The 21,484-nt window shown below is 43.2% G+C and overlaps 1 protein-coding gene across 2 annotated transcripts in view; it reads left to right on the forward strand.

Annotated features, from left to right (window-relative positions):
* Positions 1 to 21,484, forward strand: part of MKLN1 (muskelin 1) — a 191,490-nt gene that overhangs the window by 141,884 nt on the left and 28,122 nt on the right. For both annotated transcript variants that reach the window (XM_029073153.1, XM_007671025.2), the window contains exons 13-15: positions 15,787 to 15,934; positions 16,639 to 16,753; positions 19,224 to 19,363. In XM_029073153.1, coding sequence (XP_028928986.1) covers positions 15,787 to 15,934; positions 16,639 to 16,753; positions 19,224 to 19,363 — 403 coding nt within the window. The remainder of the gene's footprint in view (positions 1 to 15,786; positions 15,935 to 16,638; positions 16,754 to 19,223; positions 19,364 to 21,484) is intronic.

Below are 21,484 nucleotides of genomic sequence, written 5' to 3' on the forward strand. Positions count from 1 at the left end.
CCACAAAAGCCCCACACCCAGAAATCTTGGGATTAAAGAAGAGCCAGGCTGAAATTTTTCCCTCCCCTTGCCTGGACGGGAGCTTCTGTTGGGACTGACGGTGTCAGTCTCGTGTCTAACCTGAGGCACCCAGCAGTTGCCCTATGTGGAGGAAAGGAATGTCTTCTACTCAGATCAGCACGCCTCCTTCTGGACTTCAAGGCTGCAGGGGAGACGGAGGTCTACGATGGTCTCATTTCATTCCTGGGTTGACTCCAGGTGACTGATCATGTGATTAGAAGCCATCATCTAGCTACTGAAGCCTCAGGAGTCTCCTTAAAGGGTAGGAGCAAGTCTTAAATGTGGCTCTTGTCCTTTCAGGATGCTACTGGAAACTCTGGGAAATGTTAATAGCTGGCAATTCCCAGGTTCCAGACACTCCAGCCTTTTCTAACAACCAACACATTGTTCCCCCATTATTTCCCTTTATTTCTTCAGTAAGCTACAGTATATTGGTTAGGAGTAACCACCGAGCTGAAACGGAATGACATTGCCCTTTGATTAATTAGAGAAGCCGTGTGGTCTAGTGGAAAGAGGTCAGGCCTGGGAGTCAGAGGACTTGGGTTCTAATCTTGGCTCCACTTGTCTGCTATGTGACCTTGGGCGAGTCACAACAGCACTTAGTACAGTACCTTGCACATAGCGCTTAACAAATACCATAATTATTATTATATGCTGTGCCCTTCAAAAAAGACAGGTTTTACTTTACTTCTCTGGGCTTCAGTTACCTCATCTGTAAAATGGGGGTTAAGACTGTGTGCCCTATGTGGGGCAGGGACTATGTCTGAGCCGATTATCTTGTATCTACCCCAGTGCTTAGTACAGTGCCTTAACAAATGCCATAATTATACAAATTATACATAATTATACAAATACAAGTGGTGCTTAACAAATACCATAATTATTATTATATGCTGGGCCCTTCAGAAAGGCAGGTAATTTTAGTGGTCTGACACACAGCACCTTCTATTGGAAAGTCGTCATTTTTACCAAAGCTGTCCAATATTGCATCCGTGGCTTGCCCTGTACTGCGTGGCTCATTGTCATATTGGGTGAGCTCAGATGTGCCATCCCCCATGGTCCTGCCAGCCTTGAGAGGTCTGGCCTGATTCTGGGTTATCCCAGAGTGGTGCAGGTCAGTTCTGAACCCACCTCGGAGATTTTTGGTCGGCTCTGGAGCTTTTCTCAGGGTCCACTCCTGTCCAGGACCCTTAAGCTAACTCACATTGCCCCAGCCTTCCAGCTGTTACCTCAGGTCCTGACTGAAGTCTGGAAGTAAACCTTAAGTGGGGCCTAATTCATCCTCCTCTGGCATTCCCAGAGGAGCAAGCCAATTTGATTTTAAAAAAAAAATGATCATGGCTTTTTGCCTTTTTTTTTTTTTTTGGTCTGTAGCTCTCTGCTGGAAAGTTAATTGATTGAAGGGCTGATCTTAAATAGGCCAGTCAGAGTAATGATTTGTCAAAAAGGGCACCTAGAAATTGAAAAGTAATGTTTACCTGTTCCTTTTAATTTAGATATTGAGTTATAGCATCTCTTCAGCCAACTCTATCACTTATGAACTTATTTGTACCCTCTTCAGGAGTCAATTATTTATTTTGGCCGTTTTAAATATTTTTATGCTTGACTCCCACTTATCTTACGGGCGGGGGGACATGTATCACATCTTTATCCTGTAATTCCGGTACAGTGCACTGTAATGGGTGGGTGCTCCAGGCAATCAGTTGTATTTATTGAGTACTTTATATGTGCAGAGAACGCTACTAAGTGCTTGAGAGTGTACAGTATAACAGAGTTGGTGGACATGTTCCCTGCCCACAAGGAGCTTTCAGTCTATTGGAGAAGCTCACTACTTGTACTGCCGTTACTACCTCAGGAATAGGGTCCAATCCAAGATGGACTGGAATCCCTTGTCTGGATCTTTGAGGACTATGCCAGTGTATGGAAAGCTGTATTAGGGCTTAAAGGAGGTGTATTTGCCTTAAAGTTAATTTAGTATTTAGCAAGAGAAAACCAAGATTCTAGAAGATTATTCTGAGGCCTTTGAACTCTCTCAAATGACTCTCTCAACTGTGACTGGATGTTATTGGAATCCCAGCTCTCCAGAGGGAAAAAAGTGAGTGGATACTCGGCCCCCATCCTCAACCCATTCATTGGTGATATGTACCGAGGTTTCCTGGACTGTGTTTTGGGGTGGAGAGTCTGCTAGAAGATCTTAATCCCTTCCACTCACAAGCCCCCAGAGGGTCTACGGGAGTTCTTAGGGCAGCTCTGTGTCTCACTCAGCCCCTAGGAGCATCATCAAAGAGTGAGGGAGCAGGGACAGCGCTTTGAGAGGCCCCCAGCCTCCTCCAAAGTGGCAGAGAATCATTACTGTCATTTCATTCTGGATGCATGTCTGGACTCCACTAGTCTCATCCCCTGTTGGAGCTCCAGTTTGAAGGGACACATCCTCCCTCCATCCCTTTTTCCTGAGCAGGATTGGGGGACCAGGCCAGAATCCCGAAGGCCTCTTGCAAACTGAAATGTCTGTTGCGTTACGCTCAATCGACATCTTTCCTTCAAAAAGGCACTGAACACTCTGTAAATATTAATTTTAATTCGTAACTCTCATAATATCCTGTTAAGTAGCTGGAGGAACCTGATGGGATAGTGTCAAAAAAAATCAGGATGGCATGGAAAGCAAGAGCTTCTCAGGTCTAATTTCATTGCTGATAATAGTTCCCTCTGTTGTGTGAGTCAAACCAATTACAGCAAATTTTCAAAATTTGGCTTTCCAGACTGCAAGAAATTCCAGCCTATTTCCTCCCCCACACAGGTGCTAAGGAAGATGATTAGCCGATGTTTGTAATGTGGGCTGAAATGCACTTGCACTTCATAGCTTTCAGATTTTGCAGACCCCATGTCAGATTTTTATGTAAAAAATGCCTCTCTCAGATGGGCTCATCATTTTTCCCTCTTAAAATCATTAGCTTTTCCCATTTAGTACTGCCCTGGGAATGCTACCATCTTTTCCCTTGTTCCCCTGATTTGGGATACCGAGTTGGTTCAGATATGAGGTAGCATCATCCTTTAGTGTTGTCCCCGAAGATATCAGAGTGTGTACTTATTCTTTAGATTTGTACATTTTATAGAGTCTCCCAGTAAACAGATTCTAGAGATCATTGTCAAAAACTTGGTCAGTTAGAAGCGACTGCATGTCAGGTTTTCAGCTTTACCTGAGAGAGATTTAAGGTGCAAATGTGAAGTGTAATCAAAGACATAAGCATCTGAATTTTACCCTGGGTAATCAGGAACTTGGTTAATCAAGACTGTGGTGTACAGTTCCTGAATATTTAAAAACCAAACAACGTGGCATTGCACTGTTTTTTCCAAGTATGTTCTAATCTGCTCTAATGCCGTCTTATTGACAATTACAGGTGGTTTCAACCTAGTGTATTACATAAAGGCCATATTAATACATCTTCAGCAAACTAACCACTCGAGGAAATATGGATTTGTGTGCCAGCATTGTACCTTGGAAGCTTCTTCCACCTTTGTTTCCATCTTTATTTTAAAATGTTTGTTTTCCGGATGAAAGCCTTCTGATTGGATGCCCGCTGTATTTTACCTTTAAACACCGCTCCAGCTCCTTGTAGAGGGACAAGCGTTATGTTTGGCCAGACAGTCCTGTTTATAAACGATATCCACAGATGGTCCCAGCCAGAAACAGTCAGCAAAAGCTAATGACAAATGTTTCCATTTGATGCGGAATGGCTAAAAGAGTCAGTGGTTGGATTTCCCCGGGGAACCAATGAAGAGGCAGTGGAGCAAATACTTTAGGGGTAAAAGTGGTAAAGAGCTGATAATTTTAACTCCAAAGATGTTTAATCTAGGACCACTAGGAGTGCTGGAAGGGCCTCGCTGGGTGTGTTTTATTTCTCCAGTCCGTCCCTAATTTTTGAATGTTAGCTCTCCACTTACCTTCTGGAGTTTGCATTACAGGTCTAAAGCAAGTGGTTTTTAGTAGCTGAGTGTGAATGTATATGATTTAGGTCAGCAGAGAAATCTACTTACCATATTCAGGTGTACCCAGGGTTACAACCAATCCACAACACTGTGCAGCCGGAGATACGGCTTGCACTATCTGGTGATTTACCGAGCCCCTGCCATTACGTCCAATCGCAGCAGGTAAATCGATTCCCTCTCTGCCCTCTTCTCTCCTCCTCCAGCTAGCTCCCTCCTTGGTCTCCCCGTTTTCCAGACACTTTCCTTCCCTACCCCCTCATTTCATAAATTAGTATCTCCTCTGAAGCTAAACATAGTGATGGCGGCCATGGCTACTGGGAACCAAAGGTGGCCACCACTGCTGCTCCAAGTTCACACTTCACCATCCATCCCTTGGTCCCCGACGAGCAGGATAGGGCTAAAAGCAGGAAGGGGGAGAGGTTGCGGGTAGCAGTTGGTGGCCACGTTGGAGGGAGCATGGTGATTTGCACTGGCGAATCTGAAAATAGAACAAAAACCATTCTGAGTCCTGGACTGGCAGGAGGATTGAGGCTGGGGAGGAGGGTTAAAGGGGTGGCTGGGTGGCATCAGAAAAGCTGTCGGAGCAGGGGAGAATGAAGAGTGGTCATGTAGCGATTTACTATGTAAATTTACCTACATTTGTTTTAAATGAAGCATTTACTGTTGTGCCAAGCTCTGTATTAAGGACTGGGATAAACACAACATAATCAGGTTGGACGCAAACCCTCTCCCACATGGGGTCATGGTCTAAGTAGGAGGGAGTAGCATATAGTCCCCATTTACAGCTGAAGTAACTGAAGCACAGGGAAGTTAAATGGTTTTCCCCTGGCCCCACAGCTGACAAGTGGTGGAGCCATGATTGGGACCCAGGTTCTCTGATTCTCAGGACCATGGTGTGTCCACTAGGTCATATTGCTTGATTCTATTTACTTGCCATTGTTTTTACGAGATGTTCTTCCCCTTGACTCTATTTATTGCCATTGTTCTTGTCTGTCTTCCCCAGTTGGGGGTTGGAGTTTGCTGGGACGACTCTATGACGCCAGAGTAGGGGGAATTTAGCCTCCAGCTTGGCATTGCTGAAACCTGCGTTTTCTCCCCTTCGCCCTCCCATAAGACCATTCTAGCGGGTTTCTGCCCAAGTTGTCTGACTATCCCAGGTCAGCACCTCCTTCCTATCTAGGCCAGAACCATCCGTGGTGGTGGTTATAGTAGTAGCCGGCAGATCTCTCTTCTGGGTATGGAAGGGACTCCAAACCACTGTGGTCTCCTCTCTGCGGTGAGACCTTTTGCTGCAGGGACCATGATAGTTTCTTTCCTTGCCCTTTTCTTCTTCCTTGTTTCCACCTTACAAACTTGATCTGCCCTCCATTGAAAAGCCTACCTCTGAGCACGTCAGCTTTCTCCTGGCCCTCTTTCCTTTGGCAGTTTCATGCGGCGTGGGGCTTTTTTTGTTATTTTTGTTTTAGATGGTATTTATTAAGCTGATTTTTGTTGCCAGGCACTGTACTGAGCATTGGGGAAGATACAAGCTAATCAGGTTGGATACAGCCCATGTCGCACGTGGGGCTCACGGTATTAACCCCCAGTTTTACAGATGAATTAGCTGAGGCATGAAGATGTTAAGTAACTTGCCCAAGGTCACACAGCAGACAACTGGCAGAGCTAGAATTAGAACCCAGGTCCTTCTGACTCCCAGGCCTGTGCTCTTTCCACTAGGCCATGCTACTTCTCTCTTACGTTTTATGTAGGCAGAGGTTCTCTGATGTAGGTCTGCATCCTGCTGTTTGCTCCTCTGTGTTCTGCTGCCTGACAGCCTGCTTGTATTAGAATGCGTCCACTAGCGGGAAAGTGCTCTTTAAAAAAAATTATCCTTCACGGATCTTTCCCTTACACTTAACAGGTACTCACTAAATATTACTGAATCTTTTTTTTGTATCCTGAAACCAAGTCGTAAAGTTGCTTTTAGCTCATCTTCTTATCATCTAGGCATAACTCCTCTGGTTTTCTGCCTGTGGGTGTTGCTCATTTGAAGTGGGGTTGAAGTTTACTGGGATGTTCAATCTGACTTTAAACTAGGATGAAAACCTCTCACGGTAGCTGTATCGTTTCAAGGCAGCGTGCGTAAACCACGAATGAAAGATGCAGTCTTTGACACTGTACTGAAGCCTCAGTTGAAAACTAGGTGCTTCTGGACATAAGTGACAGAACTCAGTAGGGTTCTATGACTCACATTTAGAAGTTCATGAAAAAATTGGTGGGATTAAAAGAATATTTCCATCCCTTATAGTTCCTGCGACCAGCCTAACACTGCAGCTTCAGAGTAGTACGAGGAAATGTTTTCCTCTTTGGCTTCATCCACAGGAACAGTAAATGTAAATAGTTTGGGACACCAGGGGAAAAAAGCAAATTGCATAGAAAAAAGATGAATTTTTTTATAATCTCTGGTGGTAGCGACAGGGATTGGAAGTTAATGTCAATGAATTGTCTTTCCCCGGTCATTTTAGAAAAAGATATTTGTTTGGTTCCCTTCCCCTTTCAAGGTTGTCTTTCCACTTCATGCTTATAGTTGCCTTTTGGCTAGTGTGTGAAACTAACAGCCATACATTGGGTATGAATTTTTTAGACTTGATGACTTTTGAAGAAACTATTGTGACAGGTGACTTGGCAGATAGCCTGGGATTTTTCTGCAGCATCTCAAAACAGAGTGAGGTTTGTTCATCCCTGTGGACTGTGGTATTTGTCTATATCCAAGATTATCACTCTTATTTAACATTAGGGAAACGAGGCACTTGATTTTGCTACAGCAGTGACTTCTCCAAGGACCTTGAAAATCGATAGTAAATAGATACTCTGAATAATTCACGTGGCCCCAGTTTATCCCACGGGAGGTTAAGATCAGTATCATCTACCTCGTTTTGCAAATGGGAAAACCGAGACACAGAAGTGTACCACCCCCTCAAAGAAGAAGCACACATCTTTAGCCAGCTATAGAATTAGAAATCAGGTCTCATGATTTCCGGTCAGCGGACAAGACCTGTTCACAGTGTTCCCTGATCGTAAGATACTTGCATGTTTTGCCTGAGTCAGATTTAATACCCAAAAGCATTTTCAAAGTTCACTAAATAGGAAGCGGATGCAGGGCCGCGTTGTGAAAATTAAGGTCTTTGGCTGTGCCGTTGGTATAATCTTAGCACGCTGTCCCTATCTAGTGATGCCAGGGCTAAGATATGAAATACAAAGATGTTTTTGATGTTTCCTTTTGCCTTTGGGAAACCTAGCCGAACAAACCCCTGCTTATCTGAATTTCAGAAGAAGAAGGTGCGTGAGGTAAAATGCTAAATGATGTCTTCTTGATTTCACCTTCAGCTGCCCTATTGAAAGTTTTAAATATGCTTTTGGAGGACTGGGGAAGTAGGGAGGGGGCCCGGCATCGTCATCTCCTGAAAAAGCTCTAGCAAAATAGCTTGGCAGGAATAATTGTTTGTTGTGTAATTCTCATTTCCTGTTTCCCCGGACAACCATCCTTTCAAAATGTGTTCATGTCTAACACGTGATCTTTATTTACTGATTCTGTTTGTCTCATTTTTCTTTCTGGGTCAGTTTACAAAAACTGGTGAAGGTTCCTGGCACTTGGTCAAGTTGCTTGGCAGCACAATCTAAAGATATTTAATCTTGCACATTGCAAATCCTCCCTTCTTACCCCCATTAATCTGTGAAACTGCCCCCATGGCCTTGTTTTCCTTCTGGAAAACAGTACTATACTAATTGTTGTTCTATATGACTATTATTACCAGCCAAGCTACTTAGAGCAGAAACTTACCAAAGCTTTTGTAATTTGGTATTATGGGACCCTTCTTGCTGTTGGCCTTCAGTGTTGTCACTCAATCGGTCATTCAGTGGTATTGATTGCTGGTAAATAATTGATGCTCCAGGTACATATTCAATCTTTTTATAAAGTAGAAGTAGCATTTTAGGAAATAAGTCAATAAGTGGTATTTTGGTGGGGGGGAACGTACTGAGTGCAAAGCACTGTCATAAGTTGGTAGAGAGGCCATATATTGAATCCCCATTTTACTGATGAGGAGTCTGAGACACAGAGAAGTTAAGTGACTTGTCCAAGGTCACATAGCAGACAAGGGATGGCGTTAGAACACAGGTCCTCTGACTCTCAGGCCTATGTTCTTTCCATTAGGCCATGGTGCTCGTAATTTGAGAGAGAGCGCTTTTTAGAAAGACATAAAAACTTGGATATTTTGAAGAGGGGAAACTAAAGCTGGGAGCACACAGAATGGGGATGGTCCAGCTGGAACCGTTTTAGCTGGCCAGCACTCTACATTTTCACACTTTGCAATGGTTATCTGTAGTGTTGACCGTAATCAAATCCTGCAGTTGTGGAACATGGCTAAGGGGCTCCCTGAATGCACCCAGCCGATTCCAACTTTCTGTTAATGCCTGAGGCATGGGGATGGAGCACTCATGTCAATGGGAACATTCTTGTCAGTGGGACCCTGCATAAAGGTTCAATATTCCATCAAAAAGTTGGGAGCCCAAGATGAATGCTTGGCAGATTGGTGGTTTGGCATCGGAGCACAACATCTTTGGTTTCAGTTATGTCAAGTTAATTCATTCAGCCATATTTATTGAGTACTTACTGTGTTCAGAGCACTGTACTAAATCCTTAGGAGAATATAGTATTACAATAGAGACACATTACCTGCCCACAAGGAGCTTTCAGTCTAAAGGGGGAGGCAGACATTAATATATATAAATAAATTACAGGTATGTACATAAGTGCCGTGGGTCTGGGAGGGGGGATGAATAAGAGAAGCAAGACTGGGCGATGCTGGGGGGAGTGGGAGAAAAGGAAAAGGGGGCTTAACCAGGGAAGGCCTCTCGGAAGAGATGTGCTTTCAGTAAAGCTCTGAAGGAGAGACAGGGTAATTATCTGTCAAGTGAAAGTCAAGTAAGTGATTCCTTTTGGGCTACACCCCCTGAGCAGTGTGGTATAGTGGAAAGAATATAGGTCTGGGAGTCGGGTACTGGGTTCTAATCCCAGCTCTGCCACTTGCATGCTGGGTGATTTTGGTCAAATCACTGCCCTTTTCTGGGTCTCAGTTTCAGTGGTATTTATCGAGTGCTTACTGTGTGCAGGGAACTGTGCTAAGCACTTGGGAGAGTACAGTAGAGCTAGAAGAAAGGAACCCTGCCCATAAGGAGCTTACAGTCTAAAGGGAATAAAATATGGAACACTGCACAAATTTGCCAATTTTCTCATCTGTTAAATGGGGATTAAATACCCCTTTTTCCTCTCCTTTGGTCTGTGAACCTCTCATGAGACAGGGTCTGTGTCTGACCTGTTTATCTTGTATCTACTCCACCTCTTGGCACAGAGTAAGCGCTTACAGTGATCATTGTCATTATTATTATTGACTTGGTCCAGAACCATTATAAATATAGAGCTAATTTGGAGGACTAGTACCACTGTAGTCGGTAGGCCTTTGAAAATGATTTGTTCTGACAAATTGGGCTTCTGGGCTTGACTGAAAAAGATGGCCAGAGTATTATCAGACAGTTCAGGCGAAAACTCTTACTCATGCCCTTTTATGAGTTTTGGCTACATTTTGTGCACCCGGGACATCAGACTGTGCCCACTGTCCTTGGTAAGACAAACCCATCAATCCATTCGGCCCAGAAGTCTGTCTCGGGCAATGCAGCAAGGCATTTGGAGGAACTGTGTATTAATTCAGATTCTTAACATCTATCCTGTCGGTAGGGATGGACCAACTGACATCCCTAACTTCCCCTCTAGTAACCAGCTGTGGACCACTAACCCTGAATTATGCAAACCCCCTTTGAACCTGCACAACTTCCCATGGAAAGAATTCCACGATTGGATGGGGTCGCCTGACGGGAAGGGTGGATGAGCCTCTCGGCAGCACAACTCAAGCTCTTTTGATTCCCCCGTGGCACAGACTGCTGGTGCGTGGGTAGGCGAGCAAGGGGCAGCCGATTGCAAAGTGCGCATGCATTATTCACTCACATTAGCCAACTTCTGGCAGAACTGGAACTAGAACTCATCCGCTTAACACCTCCTGTGTTGTAGCAGTTGGAGGAGGAGGAGGAGTAATTACTGCAATGCCCTATACTAGACAGCTGGGCCTAATCCTGCTCAGAGAAGTGAGACTTTCTCTGCTTTTTTGTTTCTGAACCTACATCCTCCAAGTTCAGTAGGAGTGCATGCAACTTGAGTTGGAGGAATTTCGTGAAGAATTCTGCGTTGATCTGGTTGAAGACCCTTTCTAATTTTGAGGATTGCAATCGTGTCCCCTCTAACTGCATCTTCAGAAGTGGTCTGCAAGAGGGATTATGCAGTGTCATCTTAATGTTTGAACTATCTCCACTATTCCACCCTGAAAAATGTTCATTTTCCCACACCCTTCATTTCCTATCTTTTAACCAATTTTCTACAGGTCCCATAATCCCATTATTAGTTAGTTGGTTTTTTTTTAAAGCCTTTGGTGTAGAACCTGACAGCCTTTTTGAAAATCTAAATGTATTCTGTCAACTACTTCTCCTCTAGATGGCTCTATCCTTCTCAAAATTTATTTTTCGACTCTATTGTGAGAAAACTAGACTACGTCTCTAATTCCCAGTTATGATATTAATGAGAAAGTCTGACTTGAAATTCAAATTTTTTTTCCTTGTGCTGGAGCTGCATACAAATTGTCAGGTTTGTTCTCCTTTAAAAGAACTAGGCCCCCATTGTTTCTTTTATTATGTTTAATAATAATGTTTGTGTTTCTATTCAACTGTTTAGACAACTGTTGGCAAATTAGAAGAATCAGGTTACTGAACTGTTGCATAATTTCAGAGTTGTCACAAAGCAGATATTTGTTCTAATGGCCAAAATAGAAAAGGAAAATTCATTGCTTCCAAGTTCATAAGCCAGTTTTAGGAGAGAAAATTCACATTGTTGGGATGTATTTGTTGATCTTGCTTGATATTACTCTGGTTATCAGTGATATGTTTGGCTGCTTACAGTTCCACAGAGACTCTCTATTCTGTTCTGCTTGATTCTGTAGAAGCCTGTAGACTGTGAGCTCTTGTGAGCAGGGAAAATGACTGCCCACTCAACACACAGTAAGGGCTCGGTAAATGAATGCCATCGATCAATAGGATAATTCAATTAAATTTGGTTCCTTGTGAATTCTAGAATGGGGGTGGTCCATTCTGCTTCTCAAATCTGACTCTCACCCCTGTTTGATCTAATGATATAAGTATCCCAATCTTCCTAGAATAAATATAACTTCATAATGTATTGGGGTCTCATTCATTCAGTTATTTGAGTGCTCACTGTGCTTAGAGTACTGTCCTTAAGCACTTGGGAGACTACAGTTCAACAGTACAGACACATTCCCTGCCCATATTGAGCTTACAGTCTAGAGTTAACAAGCTCATTCATCATTTGCTCAGATGCCAGCTAAAGGAAAGTTGTTCTCGACCCCCCGAGATTCACCTGTAGCATTCCAACCTCTTCCATTCTGCCCTCTTGGGATATCATTTGCCTACTAGAGATAATACTGTGCTGCCCTCCTCTTTCTGGGGAAATCTGAATGAATTATCAGTTGCATCTGTGGCTTGGGACCCATGCTGTTTGCAAGACACAAGCTATTTAAAAGAGCTTGATTCAGGGGCTTCTTTCCCATAAGCATTTGGAAAGAGTAAGGAAATATTGGCGAGTGGTCCCTTGAGAACATAATGCCAGGAAGAATCGACTGTTGTAATCCCCTGTAACAAAGCATTTGGCTGTATTCTGTCATTACTTGCTTCAAGATCAACATCTTTGTTTTGGCCTGGCATCTTGTTGAAACTGGCAGAACCCCATAGTGACCAGACAAAGTGCCAACCCAACTCCTGAGTTTGTCAGGGAAACCAACCAGGATACAAACTGCAGCACCTCCGAATATGTAAGAGCCTGGTTCCCAACCAGGGAAACAAGCTGGAGTTTCCATAGTAATTGCTACCTTGCATTTATGTAGCACTTCTTAATTTATTTTCAGAGTTCTTTTCCCTCTATTATCTCACTCTTACCATTTATTCATTCAGTTGTATTTATTGAGCACTTACTGTGTGCAGAGCACTGTATTAAGCGCTTGGAAGGTACAGGTCGGCAACAGATAGAGACATTCCCTACCCAACAATGGGCTCACAGTCTAGAGGCCTGTTGGGTAGAAAGAGAGGTTTTATTTTCCTCACTTTGCAGATGAGGAAACTAAGGCACAGAGAAGTTGTGACTTGCCTGTGGTTACACAGCAGGGGAATTCCAAATCATGTGTCTCAACTCCCAGCCCCCGACTTTTCCCACCTATTCATCCCAACCATTCCCCATGAGGGATGTGCAGGACAAGTGATGTGGAACCGTACATAGTAATGCCGGGGAGGTTCGGCCACTCCAGCCACTGAGCATGCTGGGGCATAGCAGGACAAGGCCCTTCGGGAGCCAGTGCAAAGCGGCTGGACTGGGGAGGGTCAGCCAGAAAGTGACTGGGAAGTGACCCATTGGAGTCCCGGAAATAGCCAGGAAGTGACGGGGCGCAGAGCTTGGGCCCAAGGTAGCCACACAGTGTCAGGAAAAAAGGCCCATACCCCAGAAAAATCTGGAAGGAGCTGGACTTCAATCAGTCAGTCAATCAGTGGTATTTATTGAGTGCTTATTATGTACGAACTTTGTTCGTAGCGCTTGGGAGAGTATAATACAAGATAAATTAGCAAGCAGGTTCTCTGCCCATAATGAACTTACAGGCTCCAGGGAAGTTAGGTGGTCCTAGAGCCCGGAGGAGAGGAGGGCAGGCCTGGAATGGTATGGCTCAGGTTCAGAATAGGATACAAGCTTCATGGGAAAGGCCCTGGTGGTCGACAGTGGTGTGGAAAAATAGTTTAATGGGTTTTGTGGATGCATCAATGGAGCAGGAGGGAGGAAGAAAAGGGGAGAAGACAGAAAAAAAAAATTGGAGCCACACCACCACAAAATGTCATTCATATTTCCTAGGTATTCACTAATGTGAACAAGACTTAATGGCATCAGTGCTGCTCAGGAGATATTTGACAATAAAACCATGGTGCTCAAGGGCTATTTTAAACCCACAAGAGCGGGATTCATTTAGAAATTGCATGCAGTGAAGGTTATGAGGATAGATGCCCATATTAAATGGCTTTACACTAGCTTTGCGGGCAATGTCATTGAAATCTCAGCTAAAATGTTTTGTCCCCAAGGACAAATTTTTTGTCTGATCTGGAGTGAATGAAAGTTAGAACTCTTGCCCCTTTGAAAAGGAATGTAATGGGTAAGACTCTATTTTAGGGCAAGTAAGAAAATGAAATGCTTTTACTGGAATTCTAGGGATTATTTCCAAGCACAGTGCTCCTGGATAATTAAGCCTCTAATTACCCAGCTTGTTTTAAGTACTTACTCCCATATCTATGTGTTTAGTATTTTTATGAGAATATAGTACTTATCGATGGCTCTAAGCAGTAACAAAGATTACTGGGAAAGCATTGCTCTTTATGAGGGCACAGGTGGATGTGTCACCATTACTTCCAGTTTCTGACATGGAGACTTTTTCCGTGAGTGAGGATGAAATGATAAAATGTGCAACTCACACTCTGTTCCTTCTGGGTGTATGTAACAATTGTCCTTTGCAGGGCTGTTTCATTTGTGCTCTGCAGGGCCAGGGACTATTTTAAACTCTGCCTTTTTGCTTCATGACGTTCTCAGATTCAGAACACCAAAAGTGCACTTTGGGCATCTTCATTTTATCTTAACTTCAATTTCAAAACGGAAAGGAAGTTTCCCAATTACCTGACGTACACGGAAAGCTAAACGTCATTCATCACTTGCCTATTAAATTTCTGTCCTGTCAGGAGGTGGTGGCACTGTGAAATTAAAATTGCGCTCAAAAACCTGGCTTTCATACTCCCCAACTCTGGTTTTCCTTTATAATGATACCTTTTTCTCCTTACCATTTCTCTGTGGGATGGAGACTATTTTTGGAGGTTTGATTTGAAAGTGTTAAAAACCCATGTCTCCTTTCTGGCAAATTTCGTTTTTCCAGGTTACGATCTGACTTCTCATTCTCATGCGTTGAATCAGGTCTATTAATAGTTATTTGCTTTGTCATCTAAAATAACTTCAGCGCTGGGCCTGCCTTCCGCAAGGGTTGCTCCTTGTCCCCTTTATAATAATTGTTATTATTATATTTGTTCAAAGTGTATGATATGTCAAGCACAGTTCTTAATAAAAATAATTATGGTATTTAAGCGCTTACTGTGTCCCAGGCACTATACTAAGCACTGGGGTAGATACTAGCTAATCAGTTGGACACAACCCCTGTACCACAGATGAGGTAAATGAAGTACAGATAAGTGAAGTGGCTTGCCGGCGGCCACACAACAGACAGCTGGCAGAGTCAGAATTAGAACCCAGGTCCTTCTGACTCCCAGGCCTGTGTTCTATCCACTAGACCACGCTGTTCTTCCCATGAGGGTAGGTGCAAGTTATTCAGGTTGGACACAGTCCCTGTCCCACATGGGACTCCCATTCTCCGGGCCCCCATGCCTCTTAGCCCTGAGGAGAAGAAACGGTTTCATTGCTTCTGGGGGGCGGGGGGAGTTGGGGCCGAGCTGCTGCCGGAGCTCTCAACTATTAACAAGGATAATGGGAACGCCTCCTAGCCATCCCTTTCTCTTTGGGGGGCAGAGGAGGGTAATATCTTAAAGCTGACTCATAACTGCCACTGCAGTTCTAGTTACAGCAGAACCACCTCTAATGAGTCGCTCTTTGTCTAAAGCAATTATTTGCAATCCCATACAAGGTTTTCTGTTTAAATCCCCTAATACCAGATGAGCATTTTTTCCTGACCTAGATAAGTTCTCCAATTATTTTTGAACTGTGCTGCACTGACAATAGATCTCGGCAGTCGTCTTGATCTGACCTATATGACAGTCTGGCTGGAATGGAAAATTGCCTCTTCCCTGCCCTAAACCTGTGAGGCTCAGTGCTATGCCTCGTGTCGTCATCACCTAAATTCATTGAGCATATACACTGTGCAGAATACTGTGTTGAGTAATAGGGGAGATACAGACGAAAAATGAACGAGTCAACCCCTGCTTTCAAGGATCTCTCAATCTGTGAAGAGGCAGGAGAAACATTACAGAAATGGGGAATTGGAGAATATGAATTGGCTTTTTAAACCCTGAAAACACGTTAAAAAAAACCAAAAAACAGGCTACCCTGTGATCGCCCTCCAGGCAATTCAGAGAATGTTCCCTGCGTGCACCTCACTTTAGTCAGTTGAGGGCAGGGAATGCATTTACTAACTCTATTGTATTGTACTCTCTCAAGTGTTTGATACAGTGCTCAGCACACATTAAGCACTCAATAAGTACCACCGCTTGGTTGATTGTATTCTATAATGTCCACTGTCCTCCCTCACCCTCCTTCTGCCCTAGTGGAGAGGTGGGGCTTGGGCATCAAGATGGTGGGCAGCACACTGGGCAGTCACAGGGGCAGGTGTAGCTCTCACTCTTTCTTGGTTTCTTCCTCCTTGCCCCCTTCCCTGCCAAAACAAAAGGTGTATTCATTTCTGAAAGCAGGGAATTACCCTGTAGACTGCCTCCAGTATCTATTGGGGGGTCTTTAATGTTCTTCTTTTTTCAACCATTTGTCTTTCCAATTCACAGTCCCAATGACAGGCTTCACTCAGAGAGCGACCATTGACCCGGAACTGAATGAAATACACGTCCTGTCCGGACTCAGCAAGGACAAGGAGAAGCGGGAAGAAAACGTCAGGAACTCCTTCTGGATTTATGACATTGTGAGGAATAGTTGGTAAGAAACAGGTGTCCCCATGGAAATCCCTGTGTGTCGCTATTTGCAAGAAGAAGCGATTAGCCTATTCTGCTAAAAGCGAAGGGATAGGAAGTTTACATTACTCTGAAGCTGGGGAAGAGATGGTGAGTTTTAAAATCCAGGATTGCTCTCTTGCCCGTTGCAGAGCGTGTGGATCTTTCTCCTGACTCACAGTGCTGCATTCCATTTCTGGAATGTTCCCTCAAAAAGGTAATGTTGAACTGAACACAGGCACTTCAAAGAACTTTGGTGTTGTATGGATTTGGGAGGTGCTCCGAACCTAAGCAATTAATTCCTTTCTGAATAGGATATTTATTTGCTGGTGAAAGACAAAACCGTTTGAACTTGAGCTGCCCTACCCTTGTACAAAGATTAGGATTCTTCACTCCAATGTAAACTTTAGAAACTGGCTTCCTTTTCCTCCCCTACAGCTCATCATAGAAGGTTTGTTGGAGCAAAAGTCACAGGCTGGTGTCTGAATGAGCAGTGGAGGTTTGGCAAAGCTCTTAAGACCAGAATTTGGTGCAGACTTTTCATGGTTTTTCCACTCATTCGTATATTAAAACCTGTGAATAAATAGCTAGGTTTGTGTGGGGCAATGCTACTGGTTTTCCGCTGTTAGACTCTCTCTTCCTTGAATCTGAGTGGGGAGAAGATTAAATGAATGAAAATCTCTTTTACAGGTCTTGTGTCTACAAAAATGATCAAGCGGCAAAAGATAATCCAAATAAAAGCCTTCAGGAGGAAGAACCATGCCCAAGATTTGCCCATCAGCTTGTGTATGATGAGTTACACAAGGTACTCTAAAGATTTCTGTCTAAAATCTCCATGTCTGTGTATCCTCCAGTTGAATCCAGTCAGGAGTCAGTAAAAAAGTTTACATCCTAGTTTTGAATAATAGCCCTCCCCAGCATTCTGTAGACCAAGGTAGCAGGCTATACAGTGGTCCAGTTCAGTCAGGTGACCTTCCTAAATGTAGTATGGCATAATATGTTCATATATATTTCGGGTTTGAGCCCTTAAGTAGGTTAAAGGCCTGGGGAAATGCAATAATAGTTTCTTCTATGATTTTCCTAGTATGTTTTGCTGGTGAAACCACTATATAAAGAATGACTAGTATACTACCTATGTAGAAAATGAAGATAAAAATATCTCTATAGAACCTGTCACACAACAGCACTGAGGATTAATTCATGTTTTCAGAGTTGTTTGAAATGCCTAAATGATAAGCTCTGTAAAGAGGCATCGTAGCATTAAGGCTGTGATTAATAATTTGTAGGCTTTTGTTGAAATATGACAACAAGTGTGATTACTGGAATGCCTGTTTTGGGTTGTCTGTTTTTCCTTACACCACTCTCCTAGCGGCTTAACATTTGAAAAGTTATTTCAGATTTGGTAATTGCCTATTTAACGGTTGTCACCATTGTGACTGAAAATAAAATTCAAATAGAGCAAAAATTAATTTACGTACATTCTGTTTTCAATTAAAAATGTTTTCGCTGTATGCCTTCAGTGACAACATTTGTGAATCAGAAAATATAATTCCTAGCAGGCTAATTATTTTATGGCATTTTCTGGGGAGTGATACCCAGGTCCTCTTGGAAAGATCATTTGCAATTATCCCAAAATATCTTTGTTTATGAAGCCTTGTTCCAAATTAGAAAACTCCTCTCTTCCTCTTTCCACTCTACAATTCCCCTAGATGATTTTTGACCTTTTCATCCAATGGTTTCACAACCGGACTCTACTATTCCCAGTATCTCCCTGCTCGTATTTGCCTTTTGCCAAGGAGGTGTTCTTTTGCAGCAGATCGTTCATGTTAAAAGTGCCTTTTTTTTTCCTGACCTGTGTGCCAAGCTGGTCCCAAGTGCATTCGAATGAAAGGATCTCTGTTTTCTCATACACATGATCTTTTTAGTCCTGAAAGGATGGTTAATGCCCAGTTGTGTGTGTTGGGGGGGTGGAGGGGAACGTATAGAAATGAATAGAGAGAAGGGTGGTAGAATCCATACATTAGAGTGAATGTCCAGTAGAGGAGAGAGTTGGGGGAGCCTAGAAGATTTCTAGGGAGAAGGTAGAAAGAACCAAAGGCGCTTAGGTGGTGCTCTCAGACTGTTGAGCTGGCCAGCATCTCCTTTCCAGCAAAGAAGCCAGCCTGGAGCATTCAACAGGACAGAGGGGTGGGGCTAGGGAGTTTAGTAAGACCAGTGGATCTTGAAGGCCAACAGCTCCCTGAAAGCTATCCTTTAAAGACATTAGACTCTACTGACTTCTTTATCAGCCATCTCATGACCACAAGGGATGGGGATTGCTGCTGGCTTGGGGACCTTTTTTTCCACATTTGGGAGATATTTGGTGTTTGTGTGCAGAGCTAAATGCTGAAGCTGGCCATGTGGCTTGACTTATTGAGGAATGCATAATTTTGGGGAAAAAGTAAATGTTTGAAATGAAAATTGTACAGCTATATCTAATTTTACAGTTTGAGTTGAGCCAGCAAAGGTGAAGACCTGACCTTGGCTCCTGGTGGCATGTCTTCCGGCCAGCTGCTGTGGAAGCTGGGCACATTTGCTTCCTAAACAGCAGATGGCTGTATTTATAGCTGGGGCAAGAGACAGGTTGAGGGTGAATGGAGGCTTAGAGTTCAGAAGTGGAAGGAACTGAGACTGTTGTTGAGAGGAATATCCAATCTAACAATCTATCATTTTTATTGAGCACTTACTGTGGGCAGAGCACTGTACTAAGCTCATGGGAGAGTACAGTATAGCAGAGGTGGTCGGCATGTACCCTGCCCACAATGAGCTTACAGTCTGGAGGGGAAATTCATACAAATAAATATTTGGCAGATACATACGTAAGTGCTGTGGGGTTGAAGTTGGGGTGAAGAAAGGGTGCAAATCTAAATGCAGGTGTGATGCAGAAGGGAGTGGGAGAAGAGGAAATGAGGCCTCTTTTTGGAGATGTGCTTATAATAAGACTTTGAAGATGGGAGAATGGTCATCTGTCAGATTTGAAGAGGGAGGACATTGCAGGCCGGAATCAGGATGTGGACGAGTGGTCAGGGTCAACCTAGACGAGATCGAGTTACAGTAGTAGGTTGGCATTAGGGGAGCGAAATGTGTTTGGTTGCCAAGCGTCTAGGTTTTTATTTTTGAGGGGAGAGAAGCAGTGGGGAGAGAGCTCCCATTGGTTTAACCACTTAAAATTCAGCTCTTATTCCTTCTGAGACTTTGGTGGCACTCTTAACCAATCCTCTCTGATTGTGTTACAGGTCCACTATTTGTTTGGTGGAAATCCAGGCAAATCCTGCTCTCCGAAGATGAGGTTAGATGACTTCTGGTCCCTGAAGCTTTGTCGGCCTTCAAAGGAATACTTGTTGAGGCACTGCAAATACCTCATAAGGAAGCACAGGTAGAGTATTAAAAACCTGAAAACATTCCTTAGCTGGGATCACCACTTGGAGATGCCTCCACCTCAGATTGATTTGAGGAATATAGGCATTTATTCAGGATTTACAGTGCTGTAAAATAGGCCCAACGTTTCGTAAATATTTTCTTTATGTTGTTGTGTCTTTTGGCCTTTTTTCTACAAAGGGAAGACTAGTAATTGCGTAAAATTCCAGCTTGGGAACAAATGAATTTACTTGTTAATTCCCTTTTCAGTATGGATATCTACCAACTCTATAGTACTGTACTCTCCCAAGCACTTAATACAATGCTCAGCAGATATCACTGATTGATTTTTTGGGCAAAAAGAAATTTGATGGTGAGTGGTCATAAATGTGGATGAACATAGAATGTACTTAGACTTTAGTCATTTTACACAGAGTTGGTGTCTAGTGGTGGTCAGAAATTTAGTCTTGTGGTAATCTTCCATCAACATGCATTGCATTAGGGGATCCGTGGGGTCTTTCAGGACATGTATTGAAATGGACCACCGATCGTGGCTCAGTGGAAAGAGCCTGGGCTTGGGAGTCAGAGGTCATGGGTTTTAATCCCGGCTCTGCCGTTTGTCAGCTGTGTGACTGTGGGCAAGTCACTTCACTTCTCTGTGCCTCAGTTACCTCATTTGTAAAATGGGAATTAAGACTGTGAGTCTCGCGTGGGACAACCTGATTACCCTGTGTCTACCCCAGCACTTAGAACAGTGCTCTGCACATAGTAAGCGCTTAACAAATACCAACATTATTATTATTATTATTATATCCAATTCTGCTTTTGATACTAGGTGAATAAACGTTCAGTTGCCTTTCAAAAGAGATCCCTAGTGGAGTTCGTTTTCCAAAACTAAACTTAGAGCCTAGGGCAACCAGCCATACCCTTTAGCCTGCGTCAGGTGGCAAACCAGTGGGAAATTTAAGCTTTTTCCACCTTTTCCTCAGTTTCTTAGTTAAGCCTCTCATGGGAATATGTAGTAGAGAGAGATGAAATTTCAGTGTGTTACTGCAGGCGTATATTTTTCATTTTCTTATGTTAGTCATAGGGAGGGGCGGGCAACAGCAGGGAGTAGTTTGGCTGGGTTTTGGTGGGGACAATGAGAATTTTGTAAACAAGTAAAAATGCTTGTAGGCCACTGGATTTTTAAAAACTCTGATACATTTTGTTTTCTATGTTGAAGTATTTAAGTAAGTGTTTCTAGCAATGAATGGCTTTTCAACATTTGATTTCATGACCAAGTTTGTTAAAGTTGGAGAAAATCATTTGCATGAAGGTTGCACAGCAAAAATGGATTTATTTCATACATATAGGCACTTACTGTGCTTTAATTGCTTACTAGCGTTTAATAAATGACATATACAAACCATGTAATTTCCCATTTCTGATGCCGTGGAGCGTTTATGCTTATGATGAATCGATCGTATTAAGTGTTTCCTTTGTGCTGAGCACTGTACTAAGCACTTGGGAGAGTACAGTATAACAGAGTTAGTAAACACATGCCCTGCCCACAAGGATCTTACAGTCTAGAAGGGGCATTAATATAAATAAATTACAGTTATGTACATAAGTGCTATGGGGCTGAAGGAGGGGTGAAAAAAGTCAGCAAATCCAAGTGCAAGGGAGATGCAGAAAGAGAAGAGGAACTGAGGACTTAATCAGGAAAGGGCTCCTGGAGGAGATGTGCCCTCAATAATGCTTTGAGGGAGGGGAGGGTCTGTCGGATATAAGGGAGGGCATTTCAGGCCAGCAGCAGGACTTGGATAAGAGCTAGCAGCGAGATAGATGAGCTCAAGGTACAGTGAGTAGGTTAGCATTAGAGGAATGAAGTGTGCGGACTGGGTTATAGTGGTAGAGGAGTGAGGTAAGGTAAGAGGGGGCAAGGAGATTGAGTGCTTAAAGCAGATGGTAAGGAATTTCTTTTTGACACATTCATTAATTCATTCAATCGTATTTATTGAGCACTTTGTGCACAGGACTGTAGTGAGTGCTTGGGAAAATACAGTATTACAATAAACAGACACATTCCCTGCCCACAACAAGCTTAGAGTCTAGATGGGGAGACAGACAAAACAAATAAATTACAGATATGTACATA

This window comes from Ornithorhynchus anatinus, chromosome 10 (assembly GCF_004115215.2).
Source record: "Ornithorhynchus anatinus isolate Pmale09 chromosome 10, mOrnAna1.pri.v4, whole genome shotgun sequence".
NCBI classification, from domain to species: domain Eukaryota; kingdom Metazoa; phylum Chordata; class Mammalia; order Monotremata; family Ornithorhynchidae; genus Ornithorhynchus; species Ornithorhynchus anatinus.